The sequence below is a fragment of the Coccinella septempunctata genome, chromosome 4 (assembly GCF_907165205.1).
Source record: "Coccinella septempunctata chromosome 4, icCocSept1.1, whole genome shotgun sequence".
NCBI lineage: Eukaryota > Metazoa > Arthropoda > Insecta > Coleoptera > Coccinellidae > Coccinella > Coccinella septempunctata.
Genome location: NC_058192.1, coordinates 30,188,330 through 30,209,812, shown reverse-complemented (window position 1 = coordinate 30,209,812; position 21,483 = coordinate 30,188,330). Strand labels below are relative to the sequence as shown.

Genomic DNA, 21,483 nt, shown 5'->3' with positions numbered 1-21,483 from the left:
CATGTTTTATCAGCGAGGCGAGACAAGACTACAGTAAAGTAGTATTTCGCGTGGAACGTGTAGCATACGTTCCACAGATAAAAATGTATTCATTTTTTTTATGAAAAAAAGTATGAACTTGGCGCCGAGAATATCCTTGCTTAGACATAAAGTGTTGCAAGGGTTGGCCCTGTTGAAGGGCCATGTTTCTTATTCCAAAGTATTTGAAATGGGGAAGTAAATTCAAAATTTCTTTCATGTTTCTTTATTTCAAACCGTCTTTCGCACAACTCAAAATTAAAATAATATCATTCCAAGTACATTACTTGAGAGCTTTCCATTCAGCGTCCACTGAAAAAGAAATACATAATTAAAAAAAAATAAAATGAAATGTGGAAATAAGAAATGATTCTTCCGCTTGAAAGACAAATTCTCCTGAACAAAAGTTCTCAATAAAAATTTCCTGTATTCCCGTATTCGGGAAGAATGGGAAAAAGTAGAACCATAAACTAAGGCCATCAAAGTGGATTCATATCAAGAATGAAGGGCCCTCGCATTTAGGATATACAGGATGATATCAGATGTTAAATGAAATTTCAAATTTCAATAAATCCTGAATAATGTAAGTGTGTCACTCTTTCTGACCGTCTGTGTTCAACATTTCTATAATTGAAAATAATAATATCCTGTACACACTTTGACTTTTCATTCGGAAACATAGACCTAATAATAAAAATGTTATTAGAATTAGAACGGAGTAAGGTTGGCACTCATGAAATGTCGTTAATGTCATAACGCTGTTGCCACAACTTATATCAATAAATATTAAGAAAATGCCGAAAGTGATTGAAAAAGGAGACAGGAAAGGTCTCAGAAGGTAGCGACTTCTGACGTATTGTGGATTTTAGTTGTGGCAACGGCTTTATGACATAAGCGAACATATTCAATGTAAGAGAATTTATATAATGTTTCATCTGAATCTAAACGACTTATATTTCAGCTGAATATTCCTACAATCAGAGAAATTGTGAATGAAGAGGATGACAAAGAATTTCCTTCTATTGGGAGACCCAAAAAAGTGGTGGCATTTGAGAATTTTATGTTGGAGTGAATTAATGCGAAAAGCATTAATATGAACAGTCATGAATACGCGCCAGTTGTCCTGCTAATTGTTTATTAATGTTAAATTTTTGTTCAAAGGTGAAGATCATTTTGATTGAAACTTCCTTTAATTCCTTTTACTTATCAATATAATTTGCATCAATATGCAAGACGATTTTTGGTGAAGAATTCAACATTCTTGTAATTATCTGTTAAATCCTTCGGGAGATACCCATTCCCAACCACCGCAACATATGCATTTTATCTTCGGGTTCATATTTTTGAAATCTACAACTGATGTAACGTATTCAAACTTTAGCTAAAGAAGATAACGAACATTAACTCTCCTCAAGCTAGTGCATATTATGATATTATACTGATCTGTTGTATTTTCCATGCAAATAACTGGATTTGGTATGCCTTCAATCAGTTTGTATAAACTTCCATTATGTTCGTCACATATTATCTGAAGAGACTCGACTTTGTGATAAAATACGTTATAACAGAAAGAACGGGCAACATAGGGTTGATTTAAAACCCAAGAATGTTTTTTTTTCTGTACCTATATTTAGGAATTTTCAGCTTTTTTTTTTACATCTTGCCCATTCTGTGTCTCTTCTTTTGTTCTATTTGTTTTGAGCCACATAGGTTATACCTCGGCTTTTGTATACTAAATAAATAAATAAAAAAAGAAATATTAATGGAAACAACAATTCCGAAGGAACTGTCGTTCAGTAATGTGAGCTAGTCATGAACTATCATAGGAAGTCCCAGAGAAGTCGAAAAATTCAAGTGCAACTGTAGACCGGTTTCGGGATCATTTTCCCTCGTCAGTACAGTATAGCACTGAATCCCTCGAGCGGAGGAAGGTAGGTTATGCGATCTTGGGACGTCGCTTTGAGATATTCTCATCACGATACGCCACCTGTCACGCAAAGGCTGAACCTAACCTCTCTTTCTCTGCAGACTCCTACAACAGTTCATGGCTCCTAAGTTCAACTACTTCCCGCAGTCATCGAATGTGCACACATTCATCAAGGACCACGGGCGAATTGAGGGGTTCGCTCACTATGACCATACTCTGGTCCGGAGAATATAATACAAAAAGAAAGAGTACTTCAATACAGTACTCCAAGTATTACAGTACTCTTTCTTTTTGTAAAATAAATAAAGCGTCATAACCGCACATTTTCGTACCATACAGAGTGAAATGTGTCAAATTTCCATGGCCAACCGTCTGCTAAAATAAAAGTGAATGGAGTATAGACTTAGAACATAGAACATCAGGAAGGAGCTTTTTCGAATAAATGTGACGGGAATTGTGCGACGGAAACGGCCATATTGGTCTTCCAAATTTCAATTTTAAAAGTGGCAGACTTGGAAGTCAAATGATTCTGTTATCTGTGGCCAAATGAACAAAGTGATGTTTTAACTTAATTTTGGTAATTTGGATTCTTGAAATTTACTGAAAATAAGGATTTTGGATATTGTAACGTGAATAATTCATAGGTAGGTGATTTTTTTAAGCTGAATATCAGGTATTACTTATGAGTTCCTGAATTTCATGACATATAACAAGGTTATCTCATGACAATAACACTCCATGGGCGTAGGTGATGTTAAGTCATAGACCTTAATACCATTAAGTATCTAGCCAAGCAGTGTTAGGCGGGGTGAATTTCCGCTTTGATTATCAATTTGAACGAGCTTGAAAAAGCTTCTGACTTTACGTCAGTGCTTTCCTAATTTTTTTGATTAATCAGAATCAACTGACTATTGAAGTTAGTTTTTTGGAAACTTCATTGTCCTACGTCACTGTTGAAACGGAAATATATGTCGGCCATATTTCTCCTCCATTCCGGTCAAATTGAGATGAGCAATATGCTCCTTCCTGTTATTCTATATTCTAAGAGTATAGAATGTCATTCTTTGTTTAGGTCGACGAAAAATATTTGTATTTCGTATTTTCAATTGACTTGATTGATATTTCACCCTGTATTGTTGAAATTATGAATTATCATTATATCCTTGATTTATTCAGCAGAAATTTTGTTGGTACTTAAATATTTTGTCTTCTCATTGAAAAATTGGGAGATTTATGGACGAATTGAAGAAAAAATAAAAGGAGAAAGAGAAAGATTAAACCAACAGAAAAATTAAAAAGAAAGATTGAATTTTCAAGTAATTTATTGTTGGCAAAGTGTTACGTACGATATTTTCTCTGCTGTCTTAATTTCGTTTCTCTTTTTAATTTTTTCGATTTCAAAAGAGAAGAAATATAAACCAATATTAATGACAAGGGCTATGATAATTGAATACAAAGTTTATGTTATCGTCAAATGCGTTCTCATAGATACCTACGCAAAATCGTTGCGAAGGTGGAAAGTGCAAAAAAATGTCCCGAAAAAGCTGCTTTCGGTACTTTTTCTAGTCTTTCTGTAAAGTACCACTTTTGATTTGATGAATCATACTGAAAGTTTCATTATCGGGACGGTTAGAAAATTTTATTTATAGAAAATCTTTTCTTTCTACTATGGCAGAAACCACTTGTTTCATTGATATCCATAGAAAATAATCCATATCTTAAGGGCCAATCAAACGATCTTTGTAGACAACACACCAAACATTTATTGGGGATTTATTTTGAGAGTTTTTTTGAGTGTATGATTTTGGAACTTCCTCAGCTCACTAGTGATAACAGAAAAGGCAATTTTTCGTTCTATTCCTAATGAATTTTGATTCATATGTAAACAAAATTCCATATGATCTCTTTTTCAAGCTTAAAACTCTTATAGTTTTGAAATATCAATAGTCATCATTTTCTATCTGATTTGTGAACTAAGTTAAAATGTCTTATGAATACAGACATGAAGAATATACATAAATGAATTTTGTTTATGGTTTTGGTAAGTGGAATTCTATAGTAATGGCTATAGAGTACCCAAGAAAATATCCTAACTTCAGAATTCTCCATCATACGCTATCCACAAAAGGTCAAAGACTGCTTTCTCAGAAAGGAAAATTTTTATAAAAGATGAGTCGCTCCCGAAAAAATTTAAATGAACGAAATAATCCTAGATTTAGTGAAGGAGAATTCATCGACTGATACGCCAAGGCAATCAAATTGGTTGTCCCTAAAAGTGAAGTATCTACCTATGTACTTAGAAAAAAGGAAGCCAGAACGTACCATCTACAAACTGTCCAAGCTTCAATATGTCATATGTGAATTATAAATCATAGGAGAATGAATTCCCGAATGTTGTTCCCCCATGAATCACAAAAGAATAAAATCAACAATTCCCGTAAAAAATCCCGAAAGCAATAACACAAAAACACAGTAGAAAAAGATTCTCAAGGAATTCCTGGTGTTATACCTATATACAATAATTGTTTGATTGAACCGTTTAAAAAAAAATGAACCGCCAGAGGACTTCATAATGCTTGGCCACTTCAATTTCCTGTTCTGACCACTATAGATTCGAGAGAAGTTTCGAGAAGCAAATCTTGAATTGAAATTTATTGTTTTTTCTCATTTTTCAGTTCCTTTTTAGTTCGAACATTCTTTTATTATTTCTTCTTCAATTTCAACATCAATTCTCTATCGTGATGAAAAAATATTTTTGACAAATAAATTATTTTTGTTAAATGTTAAACTATTCTGAATTCTAAACTGAACTGATTGCAATTATCAGATTGATTGTTGAGAAGAATTATGTTACATAATGTCCTTTACAATCAAACTGATATTATGATTCTTGCTTTTCATAAAAGTTTGAATGTTTCAATGAACGGATTGATTGTTCTGCAATCTTTCAGCTGAATAAAGAAAGGATGTGTTTAAGTATTATTTTACACAATACAGAAAGAAATATAAAAAAGTATATATGTAATTGAAAAAATTGAATATAACTGTTTTCATTCTCTACTCGCTCTCTGACCATCCCCCAGCAAAGTTTTTGGATTTTATGGTAGAGTTGCTTTTCTATGGTCATGAAAATGATAACATGTCGAAGTGTTAATGTACAGGATGATCTAATATTACCGTACAAGGCAAAAGTCAAATATTTTTCCACTCTGGTCCTTATTTTTAATTTTTTCTATTTTGACAATGTTGAACGAAGGTTATCGAAAAGGGTAATAACGGCAAAATTTGAAATCAGTCTGTTGTCAAATTCAAGAATTATTGAACATTCATTCAACATCTCATTATCACTCTGTGTACCCTAAACGATCGCTTTCTGGCAATTATGAACTCTTGATACATATGACCTTGATGACTTCAGTATACTTATTTATTTGAAATTAATCAAAATATTTATAGAAACTCATTGAGTGGATAGGCCTGCTGAATTAAAGAGATACTTGGGATTAAAGGACCTATAGATTACGATGTACTTACTAACTTCCTCCATATGAGCCGGCAGAGGCAGATGATGAACTGTGTGCGTAAACTCCGCCTTTTCCTCCTCCTCCACATCCTCCACTACATCCGATACCCTTATTACCTCCATTCGAACCTCCTGTTGTGTGTCCACCCAGTCCGCCGCCAAAACCCGAAGTACCACTGCCTCCTTCCTCATATCCAGCGATTCCTCCACCATAACCGTTATTGTTTCCTGATCCACCGTTAAAGCCCGATCCAGATCCTTTACCTTTATTTCCACCCCCTATTCCAGCTCCTTCATACCCAGTTCCACCGAAACCACCCAATCCACCGCCACCGCCTAAACCTCCCCCGCCGCCTAAACCTCCCCCTCCGCCTAAACCTCCGCCACCGCCTAAACCTCCTCCACCAAATCCACCTCCTGTTCCTCCTAATCCACTTCCTCCGAAACCACCATCCTTTCCGCCCCCATATCCTTTGCCTTGACTCCCTCCTCCTGATCCAATTCCGCCGAAACCACCGAAACCACCACCTCCACCTCCTGAGCCTCCTTGTCCACCAGTTACAAGTTTTCCTCCGCCACCTGAGTTTCCTGCTCCAAACCCGTCCCCAGTCAAGCCAGTGTTTCCACCATGATGTCCTCCACCAACATGGGAACCTGATGCAATGCCACCTCCTAATCCTCCGCCGCTACCGAATCCTCCTCCCAATCCATCTCCTCCGAAACCTCCGTCATTCCCACCTCCATAGCCCCCTTTCCCCGGACCTCCTCCTCCGTAGCCACCACTTCCACCGAAAGCTCCTCCTCCTCTTCCACCGCCAAATCCACCTCCAAAACCTCCTCCTCCACCAAATCCTCCGCCAAATCCACCTCCAAAACCTCCACCTCCTCCTCCTCCTCCCCCTCCGAAATTTTCTTTTTTCACGTATCTCCTCACTCTACGGCTTATAAGGTCCTGCGAAAAAAGAAATATTCTATTTTAATTCTTGATCATTATGATTTAACAGAATGGTTGGTAATTCGACGTCTCCTTCAAGGGGGTTATTCACCAGTGGTATATTTCAACAATTTTAGTCAGTAAACCATGGGTCAAAAATGGATGACTTGAATAGCACTAACTCATTTTTTTCTGTGGAATTTACATGAAATAATTAGATATCACTCGAAAAAAATTTAATGAACATGTTGGAGAAATTAGTTGCTTAATTATATTTCTAGAAGTTAACTTTTCAAAGGGAGTGAAAAACCGAGCACGCAATAAAATTTCTCGATATACATATACATATAGATTTTTTCTATTCTATTCTATTCTGAACATAGGGAATGCCACGAGACTGTAAAAATGCAATCGCTCAGTACTAGAATAATTTCTTCCAAAAGTGATGAATCATCGAATACTTACACATATAGATCGCTTTCTCTTTCTGAATTTAATTTACCAACCAGTTAGTTTCATCTTATATTAGTAGAACTAACGAAAACTCACAATACTTTGGGGGCGCAAAATTATCAGTAAAATACAAAAAAATGAAAAAGTAGTAAAAGCACGAAATTTTTTTATTCCAATAAGAAGTTGGGAAATGAGTCAACAATCTTATTGGAAAATTGAAAAGTCACATTGCATTTGAAACTGAATATCAAAAGAGCCGCCCTTAAACGAAAAAGCAATCGGCAATTTATACGATTCGGAAAACAAGCTTAACGATGATTATTTGCACTTGAAAGCCTACGTGGCCTAGCCAGAACATCCTCCAAAAACTATACACGAGATCTTCATTAGAAACGAAAAAAGTGCAAGTTTTTCCCTTCCTCGATATAGCTGCTAGAAACTTTTGCAACGAACTGCTCAGTAGAAAAGTCTTCTTTAACTTTGAAACGAATTTGATCATATTTGTGAATTGTGATTTACAAAAAATGTAACACGAGTGTGTGTATTTTAGCTGAATTGTGTAAATAATTAGATTTTAAAGCAGTGTTGTACCAGTTTGCAAAAAAAAAGCAGGAAAAAAATCGTTAATATCATTGACAATATGGCGGTTGTGGTCTAGTTCAACTTGTCAAAATTGTACGGAAATGTCAAAGTTGTGCTGGTTTCAAATTTAAACTTGAACTGTACATTTATCTCAGATATAAAAATGACTAAGCTCTGTTGAAGCCCTTGCCGAGTTTTCGGGCTCACGGTGTTGGTCGAGACCAGGTTGCCCCATGGCTCCCTGACGTCAATCGTGTCCTGTCACCTGTCTTTGTTGTCGGTTGAAATACATGTTCTTCTTCTTGCAATAGCTGCCTTAAGCGAAACACGCTTTTCGGACGAAGGTAGCTTGGTGGAACAAGCGTATACTTCTTCTGGAAAGGCTTGCCGGAAGGCGAAATCAGACAACATGGCGTAGGCTTTGCCATTAGAAACGACCTGGCCGCCAAACTTACCGAAAATACAGTTGGTATCTCAAAACGCTTAATGACCCTACACTTTCCTGCAGCGAATAACACGTTTGTGAACATAATTGCAGTATACGCACCCACTTTGGACTCCTCTGACAACTCAAAGGACACTTTCTACGAAACACTCGTTGCTACATTAAGTAAAATCCCAAAACGGGAACGAATTATTCTCCTTGGAGATTTCAACGCCAGAGTGGGCAGATGTCAAGACTCAGAACTATGGCCGGGAATAATAGAAAAACACGGCACAGACACCATTAATTCGAATGGAGAACGTCTGCTGGCTCTTTGTGCAGAACACAATCTGTGTATAACGAACACCTATTTTATTACGAGACCCAATTCAAGGGGGACCTGGGGCCACCCGCGCTCAGGGCATTGGCATACCCTCGACTATGTGATTGTGAGAAGAAAAGATCTGGAAGAGATGTTGGTCACTAAACCCAGAGCAGATCTGGAGTGCTGGACAGATCATAGGCTGGTAATCTCGAGAATGAAAATTTCAATGCGCCCAAAATACCAACGCAAGCCAAAGTATCTAAGAGAGCGCCTGCAAATCTCCAAACTACAAAACCCGAGACAAAACCCTTCTACGAAGGAAAGATTCACAGCTGCCGTCAAAGATAGCCTAACACCACCGGATTATAACGACGACATTGAGACTCATTGGCTCCGCTTCAAGTAATATCTTACAAATACAGCGAAAGGAATACTGGGCACAGAACGTTCCCGAAAATCCCCAGACCGGTCTGCCGATAGCGAAACTCATATCGCACCCCTTTTGGACGCAAAACGCAAAGCGATGAAAACCGCAATTAACAAGCCTGGCGATGTTGCAGCCCAAAAAAGTTTTATAAACATAAAACGCGAGGTCCGTCAAGAAATAAGAAAAATCAAGGATAGCTGGTGGAAAGAAAAAGCTAGGGAAATACAAGCTTACGCCGATAACCATGACTACAGACATTTTTTCGAAGCTATTAAAACTGTTTACGGTCCAAGCAGAAAAGCTAACTTTCCTATTAAGAGATGCTCATGGAGCTATTCTGACGATAGAAAAATTCTCGAAAGATGGAAGGAGCATTATTCACAGGTCTTGAATCAAAATAACGACTCGGATTTATCCATTTTAGACCTGCTCCCCGCGTATAGTCCGATGACATCGCTTGATGACGAAATCTCAATGTCGGAAATCATAAGTGCGATTAAAAATATGAAAAATGATAAGTCACCTGGTCTAGACGGCATTCCAGCGGAGATATTCAAAGCCTTGGATGAAGACATTGTCAATAGTCTCCTAACACTATTCCGCAAGATCTGGGAACAAGGAGATGTGCCACAAGACTTCAGAGACGATTTAGTTATCAACCTCTATAAGAACAAAGGCGATACGTCGAATTGCAACAACTACAGGGGCATATCGTTGCTTAGTGCGGCCGCTAAAATTCTCTTGAAAATTATGGCTAATCGTCTGGTTCCACTCTTAGAAAAGCTATTACCTAAATCCCAGTGCGGCTTTCGACCAAATCGAGGTACGGTGGACCTAATTTTTACACTGCGACAAGAGAAGGCCCGTGAACAACAATCAAGGATCTATACAGCTTTCATCGATTTAAGTAAGGAATTCGACTCGGTGAATCGGAGAGCGCTATGGAAAATCATGGCATGTCTTGGAGTACCCGAAAAATTCTTAGCAGTGTGTAAAAAGCCTTCATACCAACAACACCGCTAGAATTCAGCATAATGGCTCTACAACCGACCATTTCTCAACCAACTCTGGAATAAAACAAGGCTGCGTATTAGCGCCTTTACTGTTCAATATTTTCGCCATAGCTGTATCGATAATTGCTGACATGAGTATGCCTGTAAGAGGTGTTGGGATAAGATTCAGATTTGATGGAGGCCTGTTTAACCTGAAGCGCCTCAGAGCAAAAACCCGTACAAAGTTTATCACGGAACTTCAATATGCAGACGACTGTTCACTCATCGCTAGCAGTTCAGAGGATCTACAGATCCTCGAATATCGACAATATCGACAAGACCAAAATCCTGGTAAGTCCGCCAGAAAGCCTTCAAACAGATATCAGCCTGGAGAATGAAACTCTAGAACAGGTCGAGCACTTCAAATACTTGGGAAGCTTCATAAATACTAGGGCTAATCTAGACACGGAAATACAAAACCGTATCAATTCGGCATCACGGGCATTCTGGAAGCTAAAGGATAGAGTGTTTCAAAATCACGACCTCTCTCTGAAGACCAAGACAACTGTTTACAAAGCAGTGGTCCTCCCAACGCTTCTTTACGGCAGCGAAAGCTGGACGCCCTACAGGCGACATATTAAACAGCTTGAACAAACGCAACAACGTCATCTAAGACAGATAATGCACATCAGGTGGTTCCACAAAGTTTCGAATGCAGAAGTCTTGCAACGAGCGAGTGGTACAACAATTGAGTCTTAAGTAACGAGGGCCCGACTCAGATGGAGCGGCCACATTCTGAGGATGCAAGACACAAGACTCCCCAAAGTAGCTCTATATGGCGAATTCACTGAGGGAGCCCGGAAACCAGGAGGCCAGTATAAGCGGTTCAAGGATACACTACATCAATCCCTAAAATTAGTTAATGCCAATCATAACTGCGAACAACTAGCGCTAGACAGGTCACAGTGGAGGTCTTTGGTACACAGTTATAATGGAGAATGGAGCGGCAGCCAGATCTGGTTGGTGACTATCCATGCCCTGAGTGTAGAAGGATCTGCAGGTCACGGTTGGGTCTCTTTAGTCACAGGAGGGCACACAGTCGCAACTAGCCCTAAGAAAAGTCTGTTCGCAATTTTTTTTTCTTCTTTTTGTAGATTTATTTGCGGTAACGGGATACAGCAATGAATGAATGTTCTTCTTCATTTCCCATGTACTTGCGTACCGTTCTCGCCGTAGCTATCAGTACCGCTTTCTGCAAGACTCTATAGATATTTCATCCAATTAAAATATTATCAAATTCACCTGGTAGTTTCTTCGGTATCAGGCCTGTAGATGAAATGACAATAGGGATGGTCTTGATGTCTTTCAACTTTCTTGGTCTCTTGATTTGTTCCTCGAGAGAATTTGAAGAAACTTGAATTGGACGAAACTATCATCTATAGATTAAGGCAGAAAGCGGTACTGCTAGGGACTGCGAGAATGGTACGCAAGTTCCTGGGAAATGATGGAAGAGAGCAGCAACCACTTGCGAGTGCGAGGAGAAGAATCCAACGAACCCAAGGACAAGAGGTGGATACAAAACCTGTTCGACACCTCCTGGTGTCGAACAGGTCCTAGTCCAAGAACAAAGAACAGCCCATACTCAACCACAATGAGCCCGAAAACCGGGAAAGGGCTAAATCCTTTTCATATCTGTGATTTCCGGCATAAGTGAGAATGGATAGAGGAGGGTTAAAACCGCAAGGCTAAAGTCACAACAATATTATCTCATTCGAAACTTCAATATAAGCATGAGATGGCTTGGGCTCGCGCAAAATATGACCAGCTTTATCAACGCTGTGTGTACCCACCCTAAAGCAGATCATTCGCGGTGGAGCCGAACGCATCGAGTAGAACCCAGCGAGCAGTTTCCTCTATAAGCATTGAATATAATAGTCCAAGATCCCAGAGCGACCAGACATAACTTATTTTCACACAGATGAAACTTTAGGATCTCAGTAGATTCTCATGTGCTCTGAATACCTGCGAACTTGTGTAGCTTGCCTAGTGACACCTGGGCAGATACCAGGTGGCAAAGGTGACTAAAAATAAGTGTTACTTTACTTATTTTTATATATGTTTTTAAGAATATCATTCTGAAGTTATATTATAAGTGCCAGACACTTCCCATGGGCCAAAACTCTTGCCAGACACTTTGAAGATGCACAAAAAATATATGAACTTTACTTATTTTCACATGGCTGATTTTTATATATGTTTTAAATAATATTATTCTGAAGTTATATTATAAGTGCCAGACACTTCCCATGGGCCAAAACTCTTGCCAGACACTTTGAAGATGCACAAAAAATATATGAACTTTACTTATTTTCACATGTATGATGTTATAAAATATGCCATTGAAGTATAGGTGAATCCCTTCACTTCAACTGCTGAGCTTTTCTTTGTTAAACAATCTTCAAGTGGTAATAGTAGAAGTGAATAAAATGAGAGTTGTAGTACAATTATTTTTGTGTCAAAATTCTTAGTGTACTGAATTGATCCTACTCCTCGTCCTCCTACCTTGGCTGAAATGTATGTTGAACACAAATTTCGCAAAATTTTCAATGTCCATCGAGAATATAATACTTGATTATTGAAGGCCTTCAGGGAAAACGAACATGTGTTTTATTAAATTTTAATGAAACTTCCAATTTTATATAGCGAATAGTTTGATGGTGACCAATTACCAGAAGACGTCAGTGAATCTCTCCAAAAATCAGGTACTGTACTTTGACTTCTACTTCAAATGTTATTATATTCTTAATTTTGTGTTTATGAATTATTTGATCTGTTTTTCGCAGAAGAAGCTGCTAGCAACGACAACATGATTGATGATGTTGAGGACGATGACTCGAATGCCCAATATCATGACTGGCTTGATGATGAAAATTTAGTTGATTTTCTTAAAATTTTTTAAAATTGTTTCCACTGGTACTTTATTTATAATAATATCAAAATAATTGTTTATAAAACAATAAATTGATTGACTGATGGTCATATTTATTAGGTAATTATAACCTTATTGTTGAAGTTCATCTTATTCGAATAGAGATGTGAAAGTATTGAATCGAAAGAGGTAAGTATATTTTAAATATTTTATACTATGTCGCTCACACTCCCGGCTAAATAATTTTCATGTTTAGGGGATGTTTGGTCACTACTATTTGTCTGACTGATGAAATATAACTTTTTTATAGTTACTTCAATTGGATATTTCAATATCAGGCATGTGAAAATAAGTAAAGTTCATTTATTTTTTGTGCACCTTCAAAGCGTCTGGCAAGAGTTTTGGCCCATGGGAAGTGTCTGGCACTTATAATATAACTTTAGAATAATATTCTTTGAAACATATATAAAAATCAGCCATGTGAAAATAAGTGAAGTTCATATATTTTTTGTGCATCTTCAAAGTGTCTGGCAAGAGTTTTGGCCCATGGGAAGTGTCTGGCACTTATAATATAACTTCAGAATGATATTCTTTAAAACATATATAAAAATCAGCCATGTGAAAATAAGTAAAGTAACACTTATTTTTGTCACCTTTGCCACCTGGTATCTGCCCAGGTGTCACTAGGCAAGCTACACAAGTTCGCAGGTATTCAAAGCATATGAGAATCTACTGAGATCCTAAAGTTTCATTTGTGTGAAAATAAGTTATGTCTGGTCGCTCTGGGATCTTACTCTATAAAGTTGAATACTACAAGCTATAAGTTTACAACCTACTCTTACTAGGTCTGTACAGGCTGGGCAAAATTCGTTGTGTACTGAAGGGATCTTGAGAACTATAGCAGCTAGAAGAAAACGCACGACACATTCTCGAGCTCCTTTTTCTTCACTAATCCAAAACTGTAAAAAGATCCAGCCTAACGTTCATAGATTTTGAGTTATGAACGAAAATTCAGAAATTGTCATTTTCAATGAAGCTGAATAACTCGCTTATTTGAACTCGTATTCGAAATCCGTTTTTACATTCTACAGACACTTTTTTATGAGGAATTCCAATATGTTATTATTAAATTTTTTGATCCAGTCATTTTCGAGATACGACAGGAATTTCAGATTTTTCAAATGTAAACTATAGTTGAAAGTTATTTTTTTCTGTTGCAATTTTTTTGTTGATTTCAAAAATGTATCATATGTCGCTATTCACATGAATATAACATAAGAAAAAAAATTCAATACTTTTTCCTGCTTTTCGATTCACTGTTGAATTTTTAGTAGGTTGGCGTAACCATACCGACCGTTGAAAATGCATAATCGTTCATGAACTCCACATAATCCTATGTGAACTCAACCTTCTGCGATAGGAATCACCGACTGACGAGTAATTATTTATTTTATATATCGATATCCTTTAAAAGAGAGTGAAAGAATTTCGTCTGATTATTAAAGAAGAAAATTCATTCAACTATCGTTTTTTCACTTATGGAAGAGACTTGAAGAATCAGTTATATAAAAAAATACGATAGTTAACTATAATTTTGATTTTTACCAAAGTTAGATGATGAAAAATAGTGTCAACGGTAGTGTTCGAATTGTGAACCATATCGTTATATAAGCATACAAAACAATCGCGATCTAACACTACGTATGGCTTTGCCGATGTGAATACTGTGGACTTCTCTCAGGGCGTTTTTCGTTCTGTTTCTTAATTGTTCATAATTTTGTATTCTTATTTCGTAAATTTTATTTTTACCCCATAGAAAAAATCTAGTGAGATCTGGAGAACGCATATTCAACGGTTGCTATGTTAAGCCAGCCTACTGAATATTAGACAGTGAATCGAAAAGCAGAAAAAATTATTGAATTTTTTCCCGCGTAAAATTCAGGTGAATAACGACTTATGATGAATTTTTGAAAACAGCGAAAAAATTGCAGCAAAATTGAAGAACTAAAATGACTGGGTCAAGAAATTCAGAAATATTATATTCGAATCCCTCATAAAAAAGTGCCTGTAGAATGTAACAACGGATTTCGACTATGAGTTCAAACAAGCGAGTTATTCAGCTTCATTGAAAATGACAATTCCTCAATTTTCGTTCATAACTCAAAATCTATAAACGTTAGGTTGGATCTGTTTTCAGTTTTGGATTAGTCAAGAAAAAAGAGCTCGATAATGTCTCGTCCATTTTCTTCTAGCTGCTATAGTTCTAGAGATCCCTTCAGTAGACAACGAATTTTGCCCACCCTGTACAAATGTCTTTTTTTTCCGCGTTACTTGATTAGGATAAATTGACGTCGTTAATTTGTCATTTATTTAAAATTGATAATAATAATTCATTATGATAAACACGAACGAGGTACTTGTTGAGTTTGCTTTCATTTAAAAGTTGAAATTCATTCAAAGTGACTACGCTTGGGGTCACATCTGTTGATTTTATGTTGTTATCAGAATATTATGAATAGAAAATATTTTTAAAATAACATGTGACCCTTCTACGCCTAAAAAAATCCCTTCTATAAAGTATTTTCCGAATCATTTTGATGTTAATTTTTGGTAGAGTTTGATCGTTCATCTGCTGATCTGTGGAATTTATCAGAGATATATGTAGATCTATACCGATAATGCGGTATGTGAAATTCAATCATATCAACCCTGAAAGATTCAAATTAATTTAATTATTGTTTTGCAACATAGATTAGAGTGAAGTAGGTTGGGAACTATACCACAGTATCCACCTGAGATAAAAATCTCGAGAGGAACTTTCGAGGGTGTTGTTCATCAGCCTAAGCGCTTGAGACGCGTGCAGTCTATGTGAAGTATTGACTTGTGTCAGAGAGAGCTTGAGACTTCTCTCAGACTATTTCGCCGCAAGTGGACAGACACCACCATACTAGAAAATATGAAGAATACTTTTATTTTACAAAACGTATTCATTAGATAGCGTCCAACTTAGTTTCAAGAGTTGGGTTCTTTGAATTTTGGTATTTATATGGTACGTAATAGTCTAATGAGAAAACTGGAAGACGTGGGTGATATATAAATAAAAACAAAAAAAAACAATATTCCGAAATTCATTTCATTCGATAAAACCGTTTGTGAAATAGAACTAAAAATAACTTTTTTTATAGGTTTTCAACTTTCAGCACATGGCATGGATATTTTACGGAACGAGTAGGAAAGCCTACGGCTCGTCCTGGAATCCTGCGAGTTCCTCAATTTGGAAAGGGTTACGTTACGTACAATGTTTTTTCTGCAGCCTTACTTTCGTTACTCATTTCCATTCTTTCACTTAAAAAGAAGAAATACTCACCAATGTTACATAACAATCGCAGTCATAATTGAATACAAAGTTCATATTATTGTCAATTCCGTTCTCATAGATACGGAAAATCGTAAAAATGTGAAAAGATGAAAACATCGTCCCAAAATAGTTATTTTCCTATCAAGTGCGGAAAGTGCGAAAGTGATACTTGCCCGCATCCGCACAAAACTGCCGTTGCCCGAACGATGCGAAGCAGATGTCGAAAGAGCAGTTTATAATGATAATGAATAATAGAATCGAATATGACATTTTCGTCAATTTCCCATGGAATAAATTACTCATATACAGGGTGTTTCTGTTTCATCATAAACTGGACAAACATATACTGCATTCAAATTTATTTTAGCAGTCGGTTGGCCATGAAATAATTTTCTCAAGTTTTTGTAACTAGAACGAAGTTAGGTTGGCACTCATGAAATGTCGTTAATGTCATAACGTCGTTGCCACAACTAATATCAATTTTTATTACGAAAATGCCAAAACTGATTGAAACATAGATTAGAGTTATGTAGATTGGAAACTTCCATACTACGAGACGAAACCGTTTTTTTGCGCCCTCTCTCTTAACCTGGGGTGAATTAATGGGTGTTTCTTTCAATATACAATTAATAGATGACGCTGGAAAAAGCAGATTTCCTTCAAACTTCAACTTCATTCACAGGACAAGGAGAGATTTGTGTTGTCATTTGAAATTTTGAAGATTAATCTTTTTGAATTGAAATGTTTGAAAATATTTTATATATCCTAGTTTAGGCAGCGAGTTATTATTCCTATAATTTTGTTAGGTTTTTTTCATCCCCTTCAGGTAATGCGAAGAACATTTTTAGTTAACTGTTTTATTTTTACCTATTGAATTATGCATTTTCAAATGGACTTAACATTCGATACATTGAAGTTGTAACGAACGATACTACCAATTTTACTCACTTATGAAATGACTCAATTTTAATATTTTTCAACTATTGATCAATAAAGTATCGGAAAGAGTAAATATCAAAAGGGAAAATATCAAACTATATTTCCGGATATCCAATTAGAAAAAAAAAATTCATTCCCGTGCTGGAGAAGGAGTAATTCTACGTGAAAGTTACGATTGTGGCGACTGTGAAATAGCTTATCATGAAAAACTTTCGTATATCTACTAAAATGGTTCGAATTTAAGACTGGACTCCTGGCTAAACGAAAAAATAAACCTTTATAGAGTATATTTTTTTACTTGTTGATCCATGCAATTAATAAAATAACAATACAATAAAGAATGCCAAAGAATACTACTGCGGTGATTTATTCGTATCATAAAAATACTAAACTACTGATATTTCATCTGAACTAAATACCAGTACATTGATATTACACAGTGTGTAATATCTTTGGGTGTTTATAATATTTGATACGAATAAATTGTCAAGTATACTTCATTCAAATTTATTTTAGCAGTCGGTTGGCCATGAAATAATTTTCTCAAGTTTTTGTAACTAAAACGAAGTTAGGTTGGCACTCATGAAATGTCGTTAATGTCATAACGCCGTTGCCACAACTAATATCAATTTTTATTACGAAAATTCGAAAATGCCAAAAGTGATTGAAAAAAGAGACAGGGTTTCAGGAAGTGCTATTTAGAATTCAGGTCCACTCATTCAAATAGTTATACCCTGATATTCTAAAATCCACAATACGTCAGACGATAGCGAACATATTCAATGTAAGAGAATTTATATAATGTTTCATCTGAATCTAAAAGACTTATATTTCAGCTGAATATTTCCACAATCAGAAAGATTGTGCATGAAGAGTATGACAAAGAATTTCCTTCTCTTGGGAGACCCAAAAAAGTGGTGGCATTTGGGAATTTTATGTTTGAGTGAATTAATGCGAAAAGTTTACTACAGGATTTTCGATAAATGTCATCGGAGAATAAGTTCCCTAAAATGGATTTTTCTATTTTTCATTTGACTTGTCCTATACAATGTAAATGTCTTAAGGTACTAATAAATACCTAATTATTATAATTACATCAATGTATTAAGATGAATAGCCACAAACACGCGCAAGTTGCCCTGTTACTTGTTTATTCATGTGAAATTTTTGTTCAACGATGAAGTTGCATCTTAACTGGAAACTTCCTTCAACTCCTTTTACTTATATTGATGCAAGATGATTTTTGTTGAAGAATTTAACATTCTTGTAATTATCTGTTTATCCCTTCGGGAGATACCTATTCCCAACCACTTCATCATATGCATTTCATCTTCGGGTTAATATTTTTAAGAGCCAAAGAAGATAACGAACATTAACTCTTCTCAAGCTAGTGCTTATTATGATATTATACTGATCTCTTATATTTTCCATGCAAATAACTGGATTTGGTATGCCCTCAATCAGTTTGTATAAACTTCAATTATGTTGGTCAGATATTTTCCGGAGAGATTCGACATTGTGATAAAATATGTAATAACAGAAACTTTTACGTAGAACGGGCAACATAGCGTTGATTTAAAACCCAAAAATGTTTTGACAAGCTTCATAACCCCACATTTTCGTACTATACAGAGTGAAATGTGTCAAATTTCCATGGCCAACCGACTGCTAAAATAAAGTTGAATGAAGTATAGTTTTCTTGCGTTCACATGGACAACTCGAATTTCCTGCAATGTATGGAGAATATACTGAAAACACAGAAACTATACTCGTTCTTTTTGTTTGACAACACACAGCTTTTTTTTCAAAACCAGATCTACTCAAGCTTCACCCCAGTTCACCAGAGGTCGCGGTGAAGAATGTTTCAAAATATTGTGAGAGTTTCCTATCTACACCACCTTAATCTATGGATTGAAAAAAGAAACAGGGTTTCAGGAAGTGCTATTTAGAATTCAGGTCCGCTCATTCAAAAAGTTATACCTGATATTCTAAAATCCACAATACGTCAGACGGTAGCGAACATATTCAATGTAAGAGAATGTATAATATAATGTTTCGTCTGAATCTAAACGACTTATATTTCAGCTGCATATTTCCACAATCAGAAAGATTGTGAATGAAGAGGATGACAAAGAATTTCCCTCTATTGGAAGACCCAAAAAAGTGGTGGCATTTGAGAATTTTATGTTTGAGTGAATTAATGCGAAATAAAGTTTACTACAGGATTTTCGATAAATGTCATCGGAGAATAAGTTCCCTAAAATGGATTTTTCTATTTTTCATTTGACTTGTCCTATACAATGTAAATGCTTTAAGGTACCAATAAATACCTAATTATTATTATTACATCAATGTATTAAGATGAATAGCCACAAACACGCGCAAGTTGACATGGTACTTGTTTATTCATGTGAAATTTTTGTTCAAAGGTGAAGTTCATCTTAACTTGAAACTTCCTTTTACTTATATTGATGCAAGATGATTTTTGTTGAAGAATTTAACATTCTTGTAATTATCTGTTAATTCTTTCGGAAGATATACCCATTTCCAACCACTGCATCATATGCATTTCATCTTCGGGTTAATATTTTTGAAATCTACAAATGATGTAAGCCAAAGAAGATAACGAACATTAACTCTCCTCAAGCTAGTGCATATTATGATATTATACTGATCTCTTGTATTTTCCATGCAAATAACTGGGTTTGGTATGCCTTCAATCAGTTTGTATAAACTTCAATTATGTTCGTCACATATTTTCCGCAGAGATTCGACATTGTGATAAAATACGTAATAACAGAAATTTTTACGTAGAACGGGCAACATAGCGTTGATTTAAAACCCAAAAATGTTTTGACAAGCGTTATAAACCCACATTTTCGTACTATACAGAGTGAAATGTGTCAAATTTCCATGGCCAACCGACTGCTAAAATAAAAGTGAATGAAGTATACTTATATGATCGGTAGGTGACACCGGGAGAATCATTTTTGCCTTGACATTTACCCCGTTTTCGATGCATAAACGAGATACAGGGTGTTCAACGTCGTATTTGAGTTATATTCTAATGGGTGTAGTCAGCTTTTGAAAAATTATAGGGATTTTTTGTAAACATTTAAAACAATCTTCCTCAGGGCCATTACTGTCACACGCCCATTGGATTAGTGGTCGCATGCCACATTGCAAAATAGGAATAGGCCAATGAAAACTACCGATTTACCTCTTTCGTTCGAGAATTCAGTGAGTTAGATGCAATAATAAATTTTATATCTTTCGATCCAGTATATTTGATGTGGTAGACGGACAGTTAAACACGCGTACGACCCTGGAAGGTTTCTCTTTCCTCATAAGTCAAGTCAAAAACACTTAAAAACAAATGGGTATGTAATTCCTCGGTCAAAGATAATTATAACAATAAATTGTCAAGAACCACATTTTATCCATCGATTGGATTCGTTTTTTCTGTTGGGCTGATAAAATTTTCAGGAAACTCTCAACTAGGGAGCAAGATATTGAAGAAAATATAATGATTTCTCTCACCTCAGTATTCTTTATTGGCTCCCCATTTTCTGTCCTGAAATAGACGCCGTCATCGAGTGCGTCATTTTCTGCTATTGGTTTGAAGAGATTAACATCCCTTTTCCGGGCATCTTTTGTATGTGGTTCGTTTAATGTACCAATTAAATACACAACACCATGTCTCAGTTCGTTTTGCCCGCCGCAGTGAACCGCTGAAGATAGGAGCCAAAGTGGCAACAATAACCACATCATCATAGTTTCTGATAAGAGGCAACAGAATGTTTCCGTTTAAATACGAACTTCTCTCAGAAGGTCTTTCAAATTCTACCTGGAAATATGACGAAGTCACGATTGGTTATATAATTACATCGGCATAAAATCCGCGTGGTTTTTCCGGAACCGGATCGTCTAGAGCATCATGATTATCACATTTGTTATTGCTCTTGAAGAATAATTGCATTTTTGTGTCATCCAATATTTTATCTCAGAGGATTTCTGTGAAATGTAATAGGGAAATCGATATCTATTAAATAGACATCTATTCGAACGTATCAGCGATAAAATATACGTGCAGCTAATTCAAAATATGTATTTTAGAAAACGAACATTAACGGGTGAATATTCCTGATTTATTAACGTCCTCAAGGTTTAGTACTAGGTTGTTGAAAATGAATTGTTCAATGTACATATGAGATATAATATGAGAATTCGAATGAGTATTACAGAGTCTAAAACCAGAATGACTTGTTAGTTTGCCATTTGTGTTGAAGCACTTTTTTGGCTTTAATTACTGGGTTATTGGCCACTAGAGCTGAATAAAAATTCTTGAAAGATGTAAGTCAGCAGATAAAAAGATATAACTATATTTGATTTCTGAAAAAACTTGGATTCTTTAATGATTACCTATACACCCGGATACACGGAAAAATTTTTCTAGACACGATTCCCATACATCCCATCCCCTTTACATTAATTTTTCTTTATATCACCTAGTATGTATTTATGCGAATCTGCGCGAATTAACATATTCATCAATTACACGAATATAGAGTGGGCAAAGAAATCGCTTGAATTTTGAAAACGAATTAAGTATCACAGCAGCAAAAATGAATCCGTTTTTCCTAGACCTTCAT

General features: G+C 36.0%; 1 protein-coding gene across 3 annotated transcripts; it reads right to left on the bottom strand.

The window, feature by feature from the left end:
* Positions 1-228: 228 nt before the first annotated feature.
* LOC123312240 (glycine-rich cell wall structural protein-like) lies at positions 229-20,672 on the bottom strand. Of its 3 annotated transcripts, none has more exons than XM_044896570.1 (4): positions 20,372-20,672; positions 5,883-6,420; positions 5,480-5,846; positions 229-330 (listed from the first exon to the last, which is right to left on the bottom strand). In XM_044896570.1, the coding sequence occupies exons 1-4, from the start codon at positions 20,603-20,605 to the stop codon at positions 321-323; spliced, it is 1,149 nt and encodes a 382-aa protein (XP_044752505.1). In that variant the 5' UTR covers positions 20,606-20,672; the 3' UTR covers positions 229-320. The 3 variants fall into 3 exon arrangements, with proteins under 3 accessions (XP_044752505.1, XP_044752506.1, XP_044752507.1); XM_044896571.1 differs by having other exon boundaries at positions 5,480-5,810; positions 5,865-6,420; positions 20,372-20,671; XM_044896572.1 differs by having other exon boundaries at positions 5,480-5,810; positions 20,372-20,671.
* Between the last annotated feature and the right edge of the window lie 811 nt (positions 20,673-21,483).